The sequence below is a fragment of the Aulonocara stuartgranti genome, assembly GCF_965226115.1.
Source record: "Aulonocara stuartgranti genome assembly, chromosome: 20".
Classification (NCBI taxonomy): domain Eukaryota; kingdom Metazoa; phylum Chordata; class Actinopteri; order Cichliformes; family Cichlidae; genus Aulonocara; species Aulonocara stuartgranti.
Genome location: NC_138956.1, coordinates 11188981 through 11205356, shown reverse-complemented (window position 1 = coordinate 11205356; position 16376 = coordinate 11188981). Strand labels below are relative to the sequence as shown.

Below are 16376 nucleotides of genomic sequence, written 5' to 3'. Positions count from 1 at the left end.
AGTGAGCCTGCTCTCATATGCCGATTCAAGGCTTTTCTGTTTTTGTGCCCTCCTCCGGAGCCTGTCATCATTGTGACATGCTGCTTCGAAACCCTCTTGTCAGCTATCGAACGGCTCATTCTGGCTCTTAGCTGTGGATGAGACAGGGACACTGGCCAGGATGGAGAGATGAGTGAAACTGTGCTGGGGATTTGGATCACTATATTGGTGGGTGTGGAAGTAAGTCCAGGACACCTGGATGTATTTCTGGATGGGGATTTTTATCCATGGAGAACAGTTCAGTTAACCCTGATTTCTCAGCACAAGACCTCAGTGGCTTTCCATTCAACGATGTCCCTGAAATGTGAGCTTTTGCTGCAAAGGAGAACTGGTTAAGGTCTGTAACATCTAGTGCTACCTGAAGAGCTCGTTCACTGACTTCTGCCAGCAGGTGCCATGGCTGACTCTCACTTGTCTGGGACCTTAGGGAGCTACAACGGCAGCTCCACCAGCGCCTGGAACATCACCGGCAGCGGCCCTTGGTTGTTAGCTTTTATGCTGACCATCATCATCCTAATGACCATCTGTGGCAACATGTTGCTAATTGCGTTGGTGTTTGCCCATCGCTCTCTGCGCTGCACCTCAAACTGCTTCCTGGTGTCTCTGTTCTTCTCCGATCTAATGGTGGCATTGGTGGTCATGCCCCCAGCTATGCTCAACGTTCTGTGCGGGGCCTGGGTGCTGTGGCCTGCGTTTTGCCCGGTTTGGCTTTGCTTTGATGTGATGTGCTGCAGCGCGTCCATCCTGAACCTGTGCTTGATCAGCCTGGACCGCTACCTCTTCATCATCTCGCCCCTGCGCTATAAGCAGAGGATGACCCCGCCTCGGGCGTTAATCCTTGTAGGGGCTGCTTGGGGGCTAGCAGCGTTGGCTTCCTTCCTGCCCATTCAGATGAAATGGCACAGCTTGGGCCACAGGAGCGGACACTCATCTGTTCTTGGGGTCAGCACTGGGAACATCAGCTCCTACTCTGACAAACTGTACCCAGAATCCTACTTTCAGCTGTCACCTTCAGGTGGCCTTTCTTTCCAGTGTCGTCTGCGGGTGACCCTGCCCTTTGCTCTGGTGGCATCTGTGCTCACCTTCTTTCTGCCCTCCAGTGCCATTTGTTTCACCTACTGCCGGATCCTTCTGGTGGCACGCAGGCAGGCGAAGAGGGTGGCGGCGCTGAGCCACCCGCCTCACCCGCACCCTTCTCTCGGAGAACCCTCCCGGCCTCCTTCGCCGGGCATTGCAGCAGGGCAAGCTCAGCAGGACGGAGATGACTGCAGCCATTTGGAGCCTCCTGTGTCACAAAACATGCCGGTAAGAAAAAGAGACACCAAACAGTTAAATGTAACAGAGCGAAGGCTGTCAGTGTATTGCTGCCGACCAAATAATAACAAAAAGCACAGAAAAGGATGAATGGATGAAAAGGATAAGCCTAAAGCCTTACCTATGAATCTATTGACATGAAACTCTCTCGGCATAGTAAGGACATTGTGGTGATGTTAAAGACTGTTGCTAAGAGGTGGAAAGTGTCCTTGAATGTGAACATTTAAAGAGCAGGATTCAAATCAATGGTAGGAATGCAGCTCAAACGTGTCCTTATTTTATTCGATTTTTACTGGCTATGTCTTTTATGAAATTAAAACTGTGAAAAAGAAGAGAGGAAGTACACAGTGTTAAAAATAATTCTGCAGATAGTAAATGAACTGAAAACAAGTTTGCTCTTTAGCGACTCAGGTGAAAGGAGCAAGGCATCAAGCCTTTAAAATCAGCATCTTCACTGTATCCTCCATATCATGTATCAGCTTGTTCCAGCTCTTGGATGCAAACCTCTGAGGAGCTCGGTGATATTTAACTACACAGTCTCTGTTTATAATGACTGAAATGACAGTACAGTATACAGTATTCTTAAGATGAAGTGAATAAATATGTTTCCGCAAACTCTGAAAATTATTTTGATTTGACAAAAAGGAAGAACTCAAGCAAAACCACTAATCAAACAAATACAATGGTGTGCAAAAGTCTTGAGCCAGCACTTATTTCTTTATAATTTGCTTCCAAGGAGCCAGACTTTCTTTAGACTTTCTGAAGGACTTTCAAAGTTTTTCTCATTGCTTCCTTTTTCGCTCATTTACAGTCCATTTTTTGTGCCTTACCATTTTTAGGAATGTAATTTTGTTTGTTAAGCGACTTGCATCAGTAGCAACAGATGTAATGGAGTGATGAGTCCAGAGAAAGCTGGAGGCTCTGTCATGGTTTGGTACTGCATTTTATACTTGGTTTGGGATACTTTGTCAACACGGATGGAATAATGAACATAGAAAAGTGTTGTCAGATTTTGTTTCACCATGCATGACAGCATGACAATGATCCCAAACACACTACCAATGCAGTAAAAGCATGCCTGGATAGAAAAACACACAATGGAACACTACCAGTCATGGATTGGCCTCCCCAGAGCCCGAACCTCAACATTACTGCAGCAGTGTGGGATGATCTAGAGAGAAAGGACAGCAACATCTAAAGTAGAACTTTGATTGTCCTTCAAGAAGCCTGGAGAAAACTTGGCTTAGAAAGCTCGGCTGTGTTGAAGAATAAAGATGGTCATGCCAAATACTGACTTTCAAAGTAATCAGAAGTTTGCATTTTAAATTATTTTCTTGCATGTTTGCACTTTTCAATAAATTGGAGCACATATTGACAGTTTTTATGCCAAAGTATTTTTAAATATGAGATGTGGCTCAAGACTTTTGGACAAACTGCAAAGGGAGCCAAAATGGATTTGAATAACTAATGCCAAAGAGGATTTACATGATATCAGTGCTTGTTGAGATTAAGGATCTGTATTATACCCACCTGTCCACAGCCGTCAGTGAACAGCGAGCGTCGCCTGGCTCACAGGCAGGGTCGGAGGGCACTCAAGGCCAGTCTGACTCTGGGAGTCCTCTTGGGACTCTTCTTCAGTGCTTGGCTGCCTTTCTTCATCACCAACATGGCAGAGGTCAGTAGGAGTACCGGAGGCTGTCTCCATCACTAATGACACAGAGATGTCATAGAGGAAAAAAATGCATCTGCTACATAAACATATGTAAAGGAATTATTAAATAGTTTGTGATCAGATGAGCTAGAAAAGAAAAATAATTTCATTCAATCCACGTTGGCTTCACATATATGCAACATCCCTGAGCATCTTAGTCTTTATTAAGACTCAGTGCATCTATCTCAGTGATTCAGAGGTACTCTCACAATTTTATAAACATGGTGGGCACGAAAAGAGTGTGAAATACATGAAAAAAAGAAGAAAAAAAGCGAGAAAAAAACACTTGGATACTGATCTATTTTTGTGTTGGCCAGCCTTGGCGTCACAGCCTTGCCAGGCGATCTAACGAGGAAATAGATTGGCATTTCAGCTTTGTGTGGCTGACTCATTCCTAAAGCCTCGAAAACAGCCTACAAAAGTACCATTTATAATTGGTACTCTTTTCAAAGTGATTTCGATCTGATTAGACTGAATGAATATACACACTTATTACTCAGCAAACAAACAAGGAGGACCCCGAAAAACCTCGCCGAGAGTAAACGAATGTCAGAAAACAGCTTAATCTAAATTGGTAATGACACTTGTCCTGTTTTTTTTCAAGCTTTCAGTGATCCAGTCATTTTGATTTCCCATCTGTGCCCTCTCACTTCTCCTCTGCATAACACAGAGCACAGAGACTTGACTGTGCCTGCGCTCTCCTTTCTTTTTCGCACTCAATGTGGTGTGTGAAACGAACTCCCCCCATTTCTGTCCCATTCCCACCGCCTCCCTGCCTCATCTTGATAGTATTGGAAGCTCTCCTCTAACAGCTGTCCCCTTCTTCACTGTCGCTCCCCAAACCTACTGGTTATTTTCAAGATCAGTTTTCTTAACAGCCAGACAGAGAAAAAAAAACGATGCATCTATGTACCGACTTCTCAAAGTAAATAAATCATACATCTAGGGCTGCACACATACAGAGTGTTTTTAGGGTAAAACGCATGACATTGAGTCGATTTTAAAAATGTCAATTAATTGAATTAATTACATCTATTGAAAAATGTATGTGCAATACACCCGTGTATGTGTGCGCATGTATTATTAATTTTCTATGTAAATGTAATTTTAATTCATTTTATTTCAACAATTTCATAATAAACAAATAAATGTGGGCTGTAAATTAGGTCAATAAAAATATACAACTTGGCAAAAAAAATGTGCTTATTAAACTAATAAACATTCAATAGATGTTATAATGTAATAAAGCTAATACACAAGCATGTTCTTTCATTCATTGCCCGTTGTTTATAGTCTTCTACTTCCTTGGCTTTGTGTTACATTGTAATGTTTGTTGATGCATTATCATCTGTGTCTGTGCACACATCTGTGCATGATATGAAAACACATTTACTTTAAGAGATTAGTTTTTTCCTAATGTTTTACTAATTATTTCTTATATTTAGGTACAATCTGGCAGTACTGGTGCATTTAACAACTAAATCAATCTTTTATGAGTACAATTTTGCACTAGTTGCAGCATGTGGCAGTGCATATTTGTGTCATCTAATAGCTGTTATTCATTTTCTCCATTTATGTTTTATGTGTTTTTGTATTAAACTTTTTCTCTTACATTAAGTTGTTAAACCCTAACGCTTGCATTGCCTTGTCACCATCCTCATCCAGGCAGTGTGTGAGTGCGTCCCCCTTGCGCTCTTTGACGCCATAACCTGGCTGGGCTACTGCAACAGTACGATCAACCCCATCATCTACCCGCTGTTCATGAGAGACTTCAAGCAAGCTCTGGGGAAGCTGTTGCCCTGCTGTTCTTCGCGGTCGCCCCGAAGACCCTCACCGGCGCTCTCGCTCTCTCTGCGTAACTCGGGAGAGCCCAACATTGCCAGCAACCCACCCTCACCTCTGGCTTCTGACCCCACGCACCCGCCCGCCACCGCCACTGATGCTGTCAATCTGCTGGATGCCGAGCACGCTGGGCTTGAGTTGCCTCTCCTTCTCCCCAACCAGGTTGACACTTTGGACTGAATAGTACTTAAAGATAGCTTATAGGGTATATCAGGGTTTACAGTGGAAAAGCGCGACAGCTGGTAACAATCTGACTTATTCACTGTGAGGCTTGGGCTGAAGAGACATTGAAAAAGAATCTATTTATTTTATGCTCACATTCTGTTAGGTCTACTCGCTCTCAGCCAGTGTCAGGGTCAACAATATTTCCAATTGTCAGTGCCAGTGGAGAATGCAATTCTATAGTAAGCTGTGAATCACTACTGTGAGAGTCTTATAGAACAGGACAGGAAAAAAGCCTCATAGAGAAGACATATTTGTGGAATCACTGCTATCTATATGGAATCACACTATATATAATATCCCAAACCAAGCAAACAGAAACTATTTCAACCGGAAACACACAAAACATGACTGCTTTTTAATGCTCATAGCACATTTGTAAAATAAATTATGACCATATTTACATTTTTATAAAAAAAAAGTTAACCAAACAATAACCAAAATTATCATTCAATCAATACATCTAAACCCGTGTTTAAGCAGTCAAACAAAACACTTCATTTGGGGGATTTTCACTAGAAGCTGCCGTATGTGTGTGTGTCGATTCTTGTGCAGTCTCTTTCGTGTCACTTTGTTGAGAATGGAATGAATATTTTCTCCAATAACAAAAAACAAAAAAACAAAAATCCAAACAAACAAACTTGAGAAGAGTTTACAAGGAAGCAGCCGGTCCAGTAACATGCTCTTTACAAGTTTGGCCGCCTTCACTTGTGCGAGTTCTCTGTAGTCCAATGTGTGTCATCCCAGCTCCATGATATGTGTTCATTATCCCGGTCGTCCTTGTCTACACCGTCACACCGGACATTCACATCAGTGGCTGTGATGTTATTAGGAGCCTTCTCGTCTGAAATACGAGGTGAATTTTGCTGCGGTGACATTTTGCTGTCTGATTCTGTATCGTTTAATGAGTCCAGCAGATCTGAAATATCAGGGATATCCCAACCGTCAGCAGTCTCCTCCGTCTCTGCCAACTCTTTGGCATCTCTGCTTTGTTGCGTCTCAGGCTTCTCAGTGTGGTTTTGTGTCTCGGCCGCTTGTCGCTCATTGGTGGTTTGGCCAGCGATGTCCACCGTCCCCTTTGCCACTGTTACATATTGAGGAATTGCAAAAGAGGTTCCCGGCACTTCTTTAGTGGGAACTCCTACTGCTACCAAGATGGTGTCCATCTGACGCATGTAGTCCAAGTGACCTTTAACCTAGGAGGCAGGAATACAGTGCTATTATCCATGATTAAAACCTCATTCGTATACTACCTATTTTTTGTTCTTTTAAAGAAACATTTAGGCACTAATGTGTTATTTTGTACGATTCATTTATCCTGTTCTCCTCATTACATGACCGGGTATGTGCTGTATGGTGCTTCAGACATGTCAGGTATCTTTTTACTGCTGTGGTTTAAACCTTTACTCGAGTAACATGTGAAACCTCTAATGCTTTACTTGGAGCTACTACAGATGATGAGTAGTTGTGTTGACTTGAATGTTAGTAGAAAATCATTGCTGTGATGTGAAACAGACCAGCGGGGGCCTTGTTTTTCATAAATTTCAGCTATATTTAAACAAAACAACTCTTTCTTTTAATATGCTAATAAAACAGTATTTAATATTGCTGCCTCACTTACAGAAACCTAAATCTTATTGGAAAACCTTCAATTTTTGTATTAAGTATTAAATAAATGTTTCTTCCAGAAGTAAGATGTAAAGTTGCAGTGATCCATCGTCTCAAATACCTGTCTGTAACAGTTTTGCTCTGTTTATTCCTTTAATCCCTACTCCTAAAAGACCCCTTTTAACTTATTATTTTGGTTTCAGACCCAATAGCTCAGTCATACATAGTGCACACTGGTTCTCAGGTTTCTTTTCCACTAATGTAAGCTCTTTATTTATTGTTTTCAGCCAAGTACTAACTGACAAGCCACAGTGGTTAACTCCACATGATCTGGATTTGGCAGACATTTTAACACCAGGTGCTTTTCCTGATAAAACCCCAACAGGATTTGTGTCTCTCCTGGGATTAAACTGGAGATCTTTTGCTTGTTAGTCAGTTGTGTAAACCACGACACCATGAGCTTTTAAATCTAGTAAAAAATATGTTTTTTTAAATTGCAGTAATAAAATGAGGCACAGTGTTTCCCTTACCTTCCTCAGATCAGTTATTAGAGAGTAAAGGGGTCACACAAGGATCGCTGCTTTCTTTGTGTTTGCAGAAACACTGCTGCCATGTTTTGAACAAAAATCCTGATTCGTGATGTCACTGGATACTTAAGCTGAGAGCTTACAACAGTTGCTGCGTCCAGTTATTTTAGAAATGATCCATTACTGATGCATATTTTTATATTGACAATGAAGAAACCTTACCTTCTGCTGTACTCCAAAGTACCCTTAATGGTACTAGTACTCCAATGTGGATAACAGCAGAAGACAGTTAGCGACTAGCTGGGGTGTATAGCAGGTTTAACAGGCTGAAAACTCTTGACTCTAACCCTGAACACTGAGGTCATTATATCTGAGAGGGGAAACTTTTCAATTAAATCTGACCGTGTTCACCCTGATCAACAATGGACCTCAGCGAGCAAGAGTCACCATGGCAACTGGTAAATAAAAAGCAGAGCCTCCATGTTATTCCAGTAGGGCCAGAAATACAATTGTATGCCAGTGCAGACCATGACATTTATTTAAAATTTTAAAAAAGCATGTCATCCACTAAGCCATTGTTTATCAGACTTGAAATTATGAAGTTTTAAACATAATCATTCAGCTGTTACTCTGATAACAGCAGCTCAAGATGGAAATCAAAAAGATACGACAGAGTCAGACCCAGGAATAATCAATTTGGTTATTAGTAGTAGAAGAGATGTCTGCATTTGATGTGAATGTTGAGATGTTGTTTTTAAATTTAAAGACTACATTTACTGAAGTTTGATCTATTGATCACTATCCTGTGTGTGTCTAAAGCTTCAAACTCCAGGAGCACACATGGAGTTTAATTTAGCCTTCTTTCAGGAGCAGGAAACCCAGAGTTTCCAGTGAACCTGTTTTCCTGAACAGTCCCCAGGTGATCGCTGCGGTGTATTTGCTTTGCGCTTAAACATCCAGATGGTTCCCTCAGGAGTCAAAGGAGACGACACTCACGCTCACTCTGTATCTGCTTGATGTGTAAATAGCAAGTGTTTTGTATAACAACTTTACAGGGTGAAAATATGTCAGTGTTGTGTTTGATGTGACAAAACTTATATAAGCTGTGGATTAGGGCTGTGCAAAAGCAAATCTGGAAACGCACAGCTACCTGATGTGATGGTTATGTGGTATGAAATCAAAAGTCAATGTTCCTTTTGAAATGTCATGCATGAATATGGAAGAGTAGTTACAGATCTTTTGTCTGAATTTCTTCTCATGTAGGAATGAGCTACTTCATTTCCCTCTCATGAATTATTCAGGTGCTGCTTCTATTATTTCAAAAACATAAATTGACCCCCTAACAGACCAAATTTGAGACAATGCACTGCATGTGGTTTTTGTTACTCTTTGAATACTTTAAAATTCCAGTTCCTTTACCTTCAGCCATGTTTTAATTTACCAAGGTGTACTTCATCAGATTTCAAACACAGGCTCTGACTCACCACTGAGGAAAGATCCACATTGATTATGCGCTGATCCTGGATGTTGATTGGGTGCAGGCCAGCAACAGACAGCTGTGCAGCTGAACTTCGGTACAAGAATCCCAGGAGCCAGTCCCCTCTGATAGGTATGTAGATCAGAGAGTCCTTTATTCATGCAGTCATTGAAAAATACATCTTGCTGCTGTGACAGTCGTTTGCAAAGTTGCATGAGGAACATAAATGGACTCAGCTCACCTACTGGCTAAATAATTACTACAACAAAAGCATAAAGCATCTGCAAGCATTACTGTTAAAAAAAAGGTTTCATTTCTGGATTTCTAAATCAGGAAAGAACTCTTCCTTACCTGGAGTATCCGTTTACTATTTTTCCAGCTACTACTCTTGCCATTCTCTCCCAGGCCTTCTCAGATCCATCTACTGGGGCCCCCAGGAGGACCACATCCTCCACTACTCCTTCACTACCTGAGGATTCAAAAACAACACAGATGAATTTTTAGAGTCTGAAAAATGCGGGATACAAAGTAGAAATGTATCCATCATCAACCTCTAATTGCACCTCGGTCACTGGCGAGCTCCTGCAGGCAGTAATAGATAACTCGAGCTCCAAGACTGAAACCTATGAGGCTGACGGGCCGCTTCCCCTTCAAACACATGAAAGGAATGGTGAGTAGCTTTAATTTTCCTGCTGTTTAGTGAACACAGGCATATTCATAGTAAAGAAAAACAATTTAGAGAAGCAATGAATGTAGCGAATAACAGAGTCATCCTGGTTAATGTAATCCGGTGAACAGTGTGTACACAGGCACCACAGGTGAAGCGCACACATGTTGCTGCATGCCATACAGCCTTCTTTCTTCTAAGGCTTTGAAATTCTACTGCATCGAGCAGATGAAAGGTGAGAAGTGATGTGGCGATAAGATTGTATTAACAAAGATACCAAATAAAAGGCTACCTGCTGTCGGCTTCTCAAAACCTGTGCCAGGTGTTTCCCCACCTCGGCGGAACGGTTCAGACAAACACACCAGGGGTTGTCGATGACGCTGGCTGCTGCCAGCAAAGACGCAGGCCACGTCAACGCCGTCACAATCCCTGATGGGAATTGTTAGAAAGCAGTCGAAACTGTAAAGGATGACTACTGGTTCCAAAGGTTACTCACATCCCATCAGCTCACATCAGATAACACCAACAAGAGCTTCTTGCACAGCGGTCCTACCTGACAGCACAGTGTACTTTAGGGCTTCCTGAGCCACCATGCTGACCAGCCCATCCAAGAGAGACGTCATGGCTGAGCCCAGATCCCTGAGGAAGCGTGACTCCCACACTAGGCAGTACTGTTCCCCACACTCGCCCAAACTGCACCACGGGGCCTGGAACGAATCTGGAACACAGCAGTCGTGTTTATTGTGGTTGATCAACTAAGCTGCACTTGTATTTGAAGTATTTTTTTAATTTGTTCTTTTATTTTTGTTAGCTGTTTTTTACGTGTAGGTGGTTCACAAATTCCTTTGGGGTTGCGTCAGGGAGGCCATGCGGTGTAAAAAAAAAAAAATCAGCCAAATCAAACATGCAGACCTCACCGCTGTGGCGACCCCTTGTGAATAAGGGAGCAAGCGAAAGTAGCATTTTATGTGTAGGTGGTTCTAAATTGAGTAAAAGAGCGTACGTATTAGTGATGGAATGGAGCTGCAGGAATACAGCTGCATTGTTTTATGTAAAAACACATCATAAGTGGCTTGTTTGTATAATCTCTGCTAGAGTAGATTCAGAACATTATGTACAGAACTTTACTAGGGTTGACCACATCCGCTTGTTTATCAGCAAAAAGATCGTAGCGAATGTCTTTGACTAACGTGCTTGTTAATCTGTTTCTTTACCCCTCTGTGCATTTGGCCCTGGCACTGATTCTACTAGATTTATGCAGTGCTCTGAAAACAAACTATGCAGGATTAACTGTTCAAAGGTCACAGCACAGTCAAATTACAGCATTTGCTTCAGTTATAGAACAAATTATGTGTACATTGTTTATCACGTATAAAGGTTAACACAAAAAATGCATTCAATTATGTTCGTATTTACATATTTAAAATTTTATGAAAAAAGTTCACAGCGAGGATATAGAACAAAACTAATGGTCAGCCTTGAGGTGAATCTGGCAAACTGTCACTGTATGACTCAGGAGTGGAGAGCAGTGCTCTACTAACACTGTGTAAAGTGGGGATAGAGTCCTGCTGACATCAACTGATGACACAGTCGGGCGATAAAAGGGATACTTTGTGGATCCCCTCAATCCCACTGTCATGTCTTCCATAGAGGAAGCAGACTTTGAAGATGACAAATCCATCAATGGGTCATTGAGGTAAACAAGTCCTTGATGTATGAGGATGTATGAGAGCTCTGGATTTTGTGGTTGTTTGACTGGGCTATAAAATGTTGTATGGAGATCCCATACGGTGCTTCTGGACCGGAACACTATGGTGGTGAGCGCAGAGACTGTACTCCAATCACAATCCAGGGCAGACCCATGCATTTTGCTCTATGACAGCTAGGACAGGGTTCACCCCAACCACCTCCAGGAGCCCAAACTGGGTGAACGGTTAATTAACTGGATGGATGCATGGATAGATTTTTCAACTGCCCACACCTAATTACTGGAAACTGGAGGCGGTTGTGGCGAGACAGCAGAAGCAATACTTACTGTATTTACCACTACAGAGCCAGCCTGTCACTGCAATGGTCACATGAAGATGCTTCCCAGAATTCAATGGCAGGAATTCAAATTCTTCTATCGCCCCAACACACTTCTTCATCTTATAGCCTGGAGAGAAAATGGATTAATCCTTTAAAATGTGATACAATTCTGTTGCCTTTTGGACAATTAAAAAAAAGCAGGTCTTATCAAATTACGCTCAAATTCTAATAACTAATAATTAGTATCAGCACAGTCATCAGTGCTTTTACCTGTCAGTCCAGCCCCTGCTGCTCCGAACAGAGAGGCCATAATTGCAATGCCAGTGACCGAGCCCAGAGCAGCAGCACCTCCAGCCCCCAGCACAGCACCTGCACCTGCTGCCACCAGAGGGGCTGCCAGCCCACCTGTCACACCTGGCAAAGGCAAAAAAAATAAATAAATCAGTCAGTACAGAATACAAAAGCTAGTCAAAGCCACTATCTGTCAGCTCGAGAATTCTGATAATTTCTCTTTTGTTTTTGTTGATTTAATTATCAGCTGATTATCATTTGATTCAGGAGACTTTGAAATTCTGAAGCAAGAATAATCACCGATCACTGTTCCTCCACCCAAAGTGGCAAGTCCAATCAGGAGGTAACGCCGTAGCTTTCGCCCTCTTTCTTTCTTCCGCCGCCGTGAGGACTCCTCTCTAATTGAAAAGGACAGATCATCCTTATGTGGTGAAACATCTACTTGCTGTAAAAACAAATAACGTCACATGCCTCTTCTGGCCCATTTAAGTTGACATCTTGAACACAATTAGCTGATTGTTTATCTTCATGCTGTCATTCTGACTACAAGTGTGACTGTCATGTGCAGCCGTTGTGTGATTTTTAACAGTCTGGCACACAAGACAGTTGGCCAAATGAGCAAAGCAAAATCATTTTATCATGAAGTATCTTAAATGAACTAACATTAAATGGGTTTATAACAGAATGAAATGCCTTATCATTTGTACTCTAAACGATGAACTCAGACACGTAAATGTATCATTCATCCTTTCATCCCACCATCCAAGCCATAACCTACTCGCTCTCCTCTCCCCCTTCCCTCAGCCTCTCTCCTAGTGTTTCTTCAAACTCCTCCAGCTCCTGTGGAGAGACTCGCAGCAGACAGCTGATGTGACGGATGAGAACCCTTGCCCTGGCATCATACTCGCCTGAGTACCAAAAAATGTTAAAATTGTTAAAATTGAATTTACAACAACTGTTAAAGTTTTCATCTGGCTGTTTCTTGATGACAACAGGCCTTTTAATATATATGTATGTATACACATATGTATAATGATGTTTTCTTTTAATTTGGAGTGATTAGCCTTAAAGTATGAAAATCCCTGGTTTATTCTTAAATGCCTCTTACCATCTTTGACAGAAAAAGACACCAGATCCTGTAACAGAAAACCAAAGCTGGTTAGGGATAAGAGGGTTTGCAAAGATAAATACAATGCAATATATTTTCAGCTATCAAAAACAAGCAAAAAGATCCATTGCTGTGCACTGTTGTGACCCCAGTATCACCAAACTACAAGGAGATTTGTAGTTCAGGGTCATTTATCCTCTGTAAGAGTGACAAACACCTGCGTGATGGGGGTGGTCCCTGCTGCCAGCAGAGGTTCGCCCTGCAGGGTGGAGAGGAAGGTGTCAGAGCCCTCGAAGCCTAAACCTGACAGGAAGGCTCCCATAACTGGCATCACCGACTCATCCAGATCCAACCAGTGGACTAAGGCCTGTAGGTACTGCTCCCTAAATACGCTGAAAAATAGAAGAAGCAGGCGCTACTCAGCACAAGGCCAACACTGATATTGCCATGAGGAAATTTCATGGCTCATCCTTTCATGGTTACCTATTTTCAGATCCAGGAAACAACTGGCCCAAGGAGACACCACAAAGAGCAGCATAAGCAAACCGGCTCTGTTCAGAAAACCGTCTGCCGATTATTCTCTCAGGGCTTTGGTCACATGGGCCATCTCGTGTTGTTCCTGCTCCCCCTGGGTCTGAGATGATATGGTCAAAGCTTAATGATTAACTATAACGCAAGAACTGAATTTATTTAGATTCAACTAGAAGCCAAATACACGTGTCACACTAGGAATCAATAAACTTGCAGTAATGTATTCATACATGTGGGTCAAGTGACAAGCTGTAATAATGCCATAATAATGTAGACGTTAGTTTATTATAAATGCTGTATGGTGCATTTACCTACATGCCGAATTTACCACAAGACCTCAGTAGTTTAAATGCGGGCTAATGTCACCTTTTACGGGATAACTTTAATGACATAAGAAAAAATCAGTCGTAGACTGTCCGAGCTTTGAATGCAGTTTGTTCCATGTGCCATGCTGAACTAAGTACATGTCTAACTTTGTGCCTCTCACTAGCTCTCTGATGAACTGACCCGAATTCAGCGTACTGGGGCTATTCAAATGTGATCCACTTATTTATTTATTTCAACACTTTAATCTCGCTTTTACCATATATAATATGCATGTAACTTAAACCAATAAATTTTAGCAACACAAAAATTTAGCTGCTAAACAGCTGGCTGTTAGTGGCTTCTTCTCCGGTCAACTAGCTAACGGTTTACTGGGAACTTTTCACAACATTACCACTCCTATTACTTACTACTTACAATTACTACTATGGCACCAGCGAATATAGAAAACTCATTTTATGCGGTACCTGGTGCAATGTTGGCTTCCGTTCTGCTCTGTTTTTCCTCCATGGTTATTGATATCACAACTCCGCAGACTGAACTTTTGTTGCATTGACGTGTCTGATGTGAAATGCGCAAGACAAACGCGATCTAAAATGTGGTCAACTTACTTGATAAAACCAAGTATGTATGTCGTTATAACAATCAAATAATAGAATCGCTTCTAAAATTCGATTTTCTGTATTACTATAAAAACTGTTTTTGAGTCGCACCCGTGGCTGTCAAAAGTCCAACTTTAACATGTACGACGGTAAGTGAAGGTATCATTTGTTTTTCAACTTTTAAGTGACGTAACTTCCACGTACTCTGAGGAAGGTCCGTGGTATGTTCACCTGTTGTATTCGTTTGGAAGTGATTTTCGAGACACTGATTAAATATAATTATTTTTTCTAAAGTTTGGATCAGGACTGAGCAGTTAGTGCGCTCGTTTTACAAAAACTCCTGCTCCATACAAGGAGAGGAGAAATACCGATAAAGCCCTGCTTGTGACACACTGGTGTTATATAATTCTGACCAGTAGGTGTGAGTGTAGCATTTATTTTCCAACACAACCTTTTTCTGGTTCATAACCCTGCTAATGTTTGTTTTGTTTTGTTTTTTCTTCAAATTGATCATTGTGAAGTTTTTCAAAATTTGAAGAGCATGTTGTTCACATATATGTACCAACATGATCCAAGGTCCATTTATGACAGTTTGACTGCCTCCAGTGATGCTTATCCTCAGATGTAGACTGACAGTGTATGAGAAAGAGGGCTGTCTGCCAAGGACATTGTCAAAGAAGCGCATTGTAATCACTTGATCAGATGTGGCCCATGGCCAGATGTGAAACAGAGAATTACATTATTCAGTGCAGTGTTGTAAATAAATGGATTTGATCAGTGTTAAAAGCATAAAGAGAAAAGAACAGACACTTTCACAGCAGTATGCTTAAGTATATAGTGAATGTAGTATAGGATGCTAGATTAGTTCATTACAGTATAATGTGGTTTAGTAAATAAATGATTATAGATAAAAATTTTAATTACTATATTGTGCATATATATATATATATATATATATATATATATATATATATATATATATATATATATATATATATAATATTGCAAATTTTAGTTTAAAAAAGGGGAGGGGTGGCAGCATGGTGGTTAACGCTGATGCCTCAGAGAAGTAGAGAGAGCAGGTCCTGAGTTTGAATCCACCATCTGGCTGTGAGTTGCATGCTCCCCCTGTATCTGTGTGCTTCTCTCTGGCTATTCAGCAGATCTCTATTCAACAGACTGGTGACCCTGCTTGTATGGATAGGCTCATATGTAAATATACATATATATATATATACTTCAAACGCAAGTCTTTTGGGGGAAAGGAAGGCCAAGGCACATGATAAATGAAGTATTAAAGTAAAATGTTCAGATTAACACAGCATAACATAGCCTCCAGTCAATTTATACAAAACAAAAACTGCATGCTTCCCTAGAAACAGCTGTTCCAAGTGACCTCCGGATGAATGCACATCTTCTACAAGGTTCAGAAAAAGGTCCCTGAACCTTTTCAAACAACCGTTATTTTGTCTTTCAGTGTATATCTTATTCTTCCTAGTGGAAGGCCTGGGAACATTTGTCTAATGTGCAACATTTGGTTCACGAGCTTTGTTTTCCCCTCATTCTTTTTCATTTTTTTACTTTCTTACTTTTTATTTCTGTTTTTATAACTGTGTTCCTCTGAACACAAAGCTGAAATAGCTCGGTTTAGTGGATCCACTTTTGAAATACTCTTCTAAGAGGTCTCTCTGACCTCGTCCCAAAATGTTTATTACACGTGTATTTTACCCAGACCTTGTATATGCACTCTGTGGTCTGTGTTATGGCTGATGTTCTCTCGTATATCTTGTGTTTGCGTGTTTGCCTTCTCACTCCTTTCCCGTCTGTGTCATCAGCTCCTCCACTTGTACTGTATACCTCCCACCCCCCCCCAAAAAAAACAAAAAAAACCAAACAAACCCAAAAACAAAGACTAATGCAAACACAGGATATGTGAGCAAAGGTGGATTACACTCCCACCAGGTCTTTGTGTGAAAGAACAGCCAGTACAGTGTGGGTACTTTGTCATAATAATATCCGGGCCTTGTCACAGAGGAATCTCCAAACCTATGTGAGCCGTATTTGTCTGACCCTCAGAGCCATCCT

At 41.4% G+C, this 16376-nt stretch overlaps 2 protein-coding genes across 3 annotated transcripts; one reads left to right on the top strand and one right to left on the bottom strand.

Moving 5' to 3' along the window:
- Positions 1-435: 435 nt before the first annotated feature.
- htr6 (5-hydroxytryptamine (serotonin) receptor 6) lies at positions 436-5086 on the top strand (the record flags this gene model as incomplete). Its single annotated transcript, XM_082519339.1, has 3 exons — positions 436-1344; positions 2894-3028; positions 4730-5086. 3 exons carry the CDS (start codon positions 436-438, stop codon positions 5084-5086), a joined length of 1401 nt encoding a protein of 466 aa, XP_082375465.1.
- Positions 5087-5471: 385 nt separating this feature from the next.
- tmco4 (transmembrane and coiled-coil domains 4) lies at positions 5472-14427 on the bottom strand. Of its 2 annotated transcripts, none has more exons than XM_082518852.1 (14): positions 14157-14427; positions 13318-13468; positions 13052-13226; positions 12835-12862; positions 12505-12634; positions 12027-12124; positions 11706-11849; positions 11443-11562; positions 9961-10125; positions 9700-9836; positions 9292-9388; positions 9092-9209; positions 8748-8865; positions 5472-6324 (listed from the first exon to the last, which is right to left on the bottom strand). In XM_082518852.1, the coding sequence occupies exons 1-14, from the start codon at positions 14197-14199 to the stop codon at positions 5833-5835; spliced, it is 2016 nt and encodes a 671-aa protein (XP_082374978.1). In that variant the 5' UTR covers positions 14200-14427; the 3' UTR covers positions 5472-5832. The 2 variants fall into 2 exon arrangements, with proteins under 2 accessions (XP_082374978.1, XP_082374979.1); XM_082518853.1 differs by having other exon boundaries at positions 9304-9388.
- Between the last annotated feature and the right edge of the window lie 1949 nt (positions 14428-16376).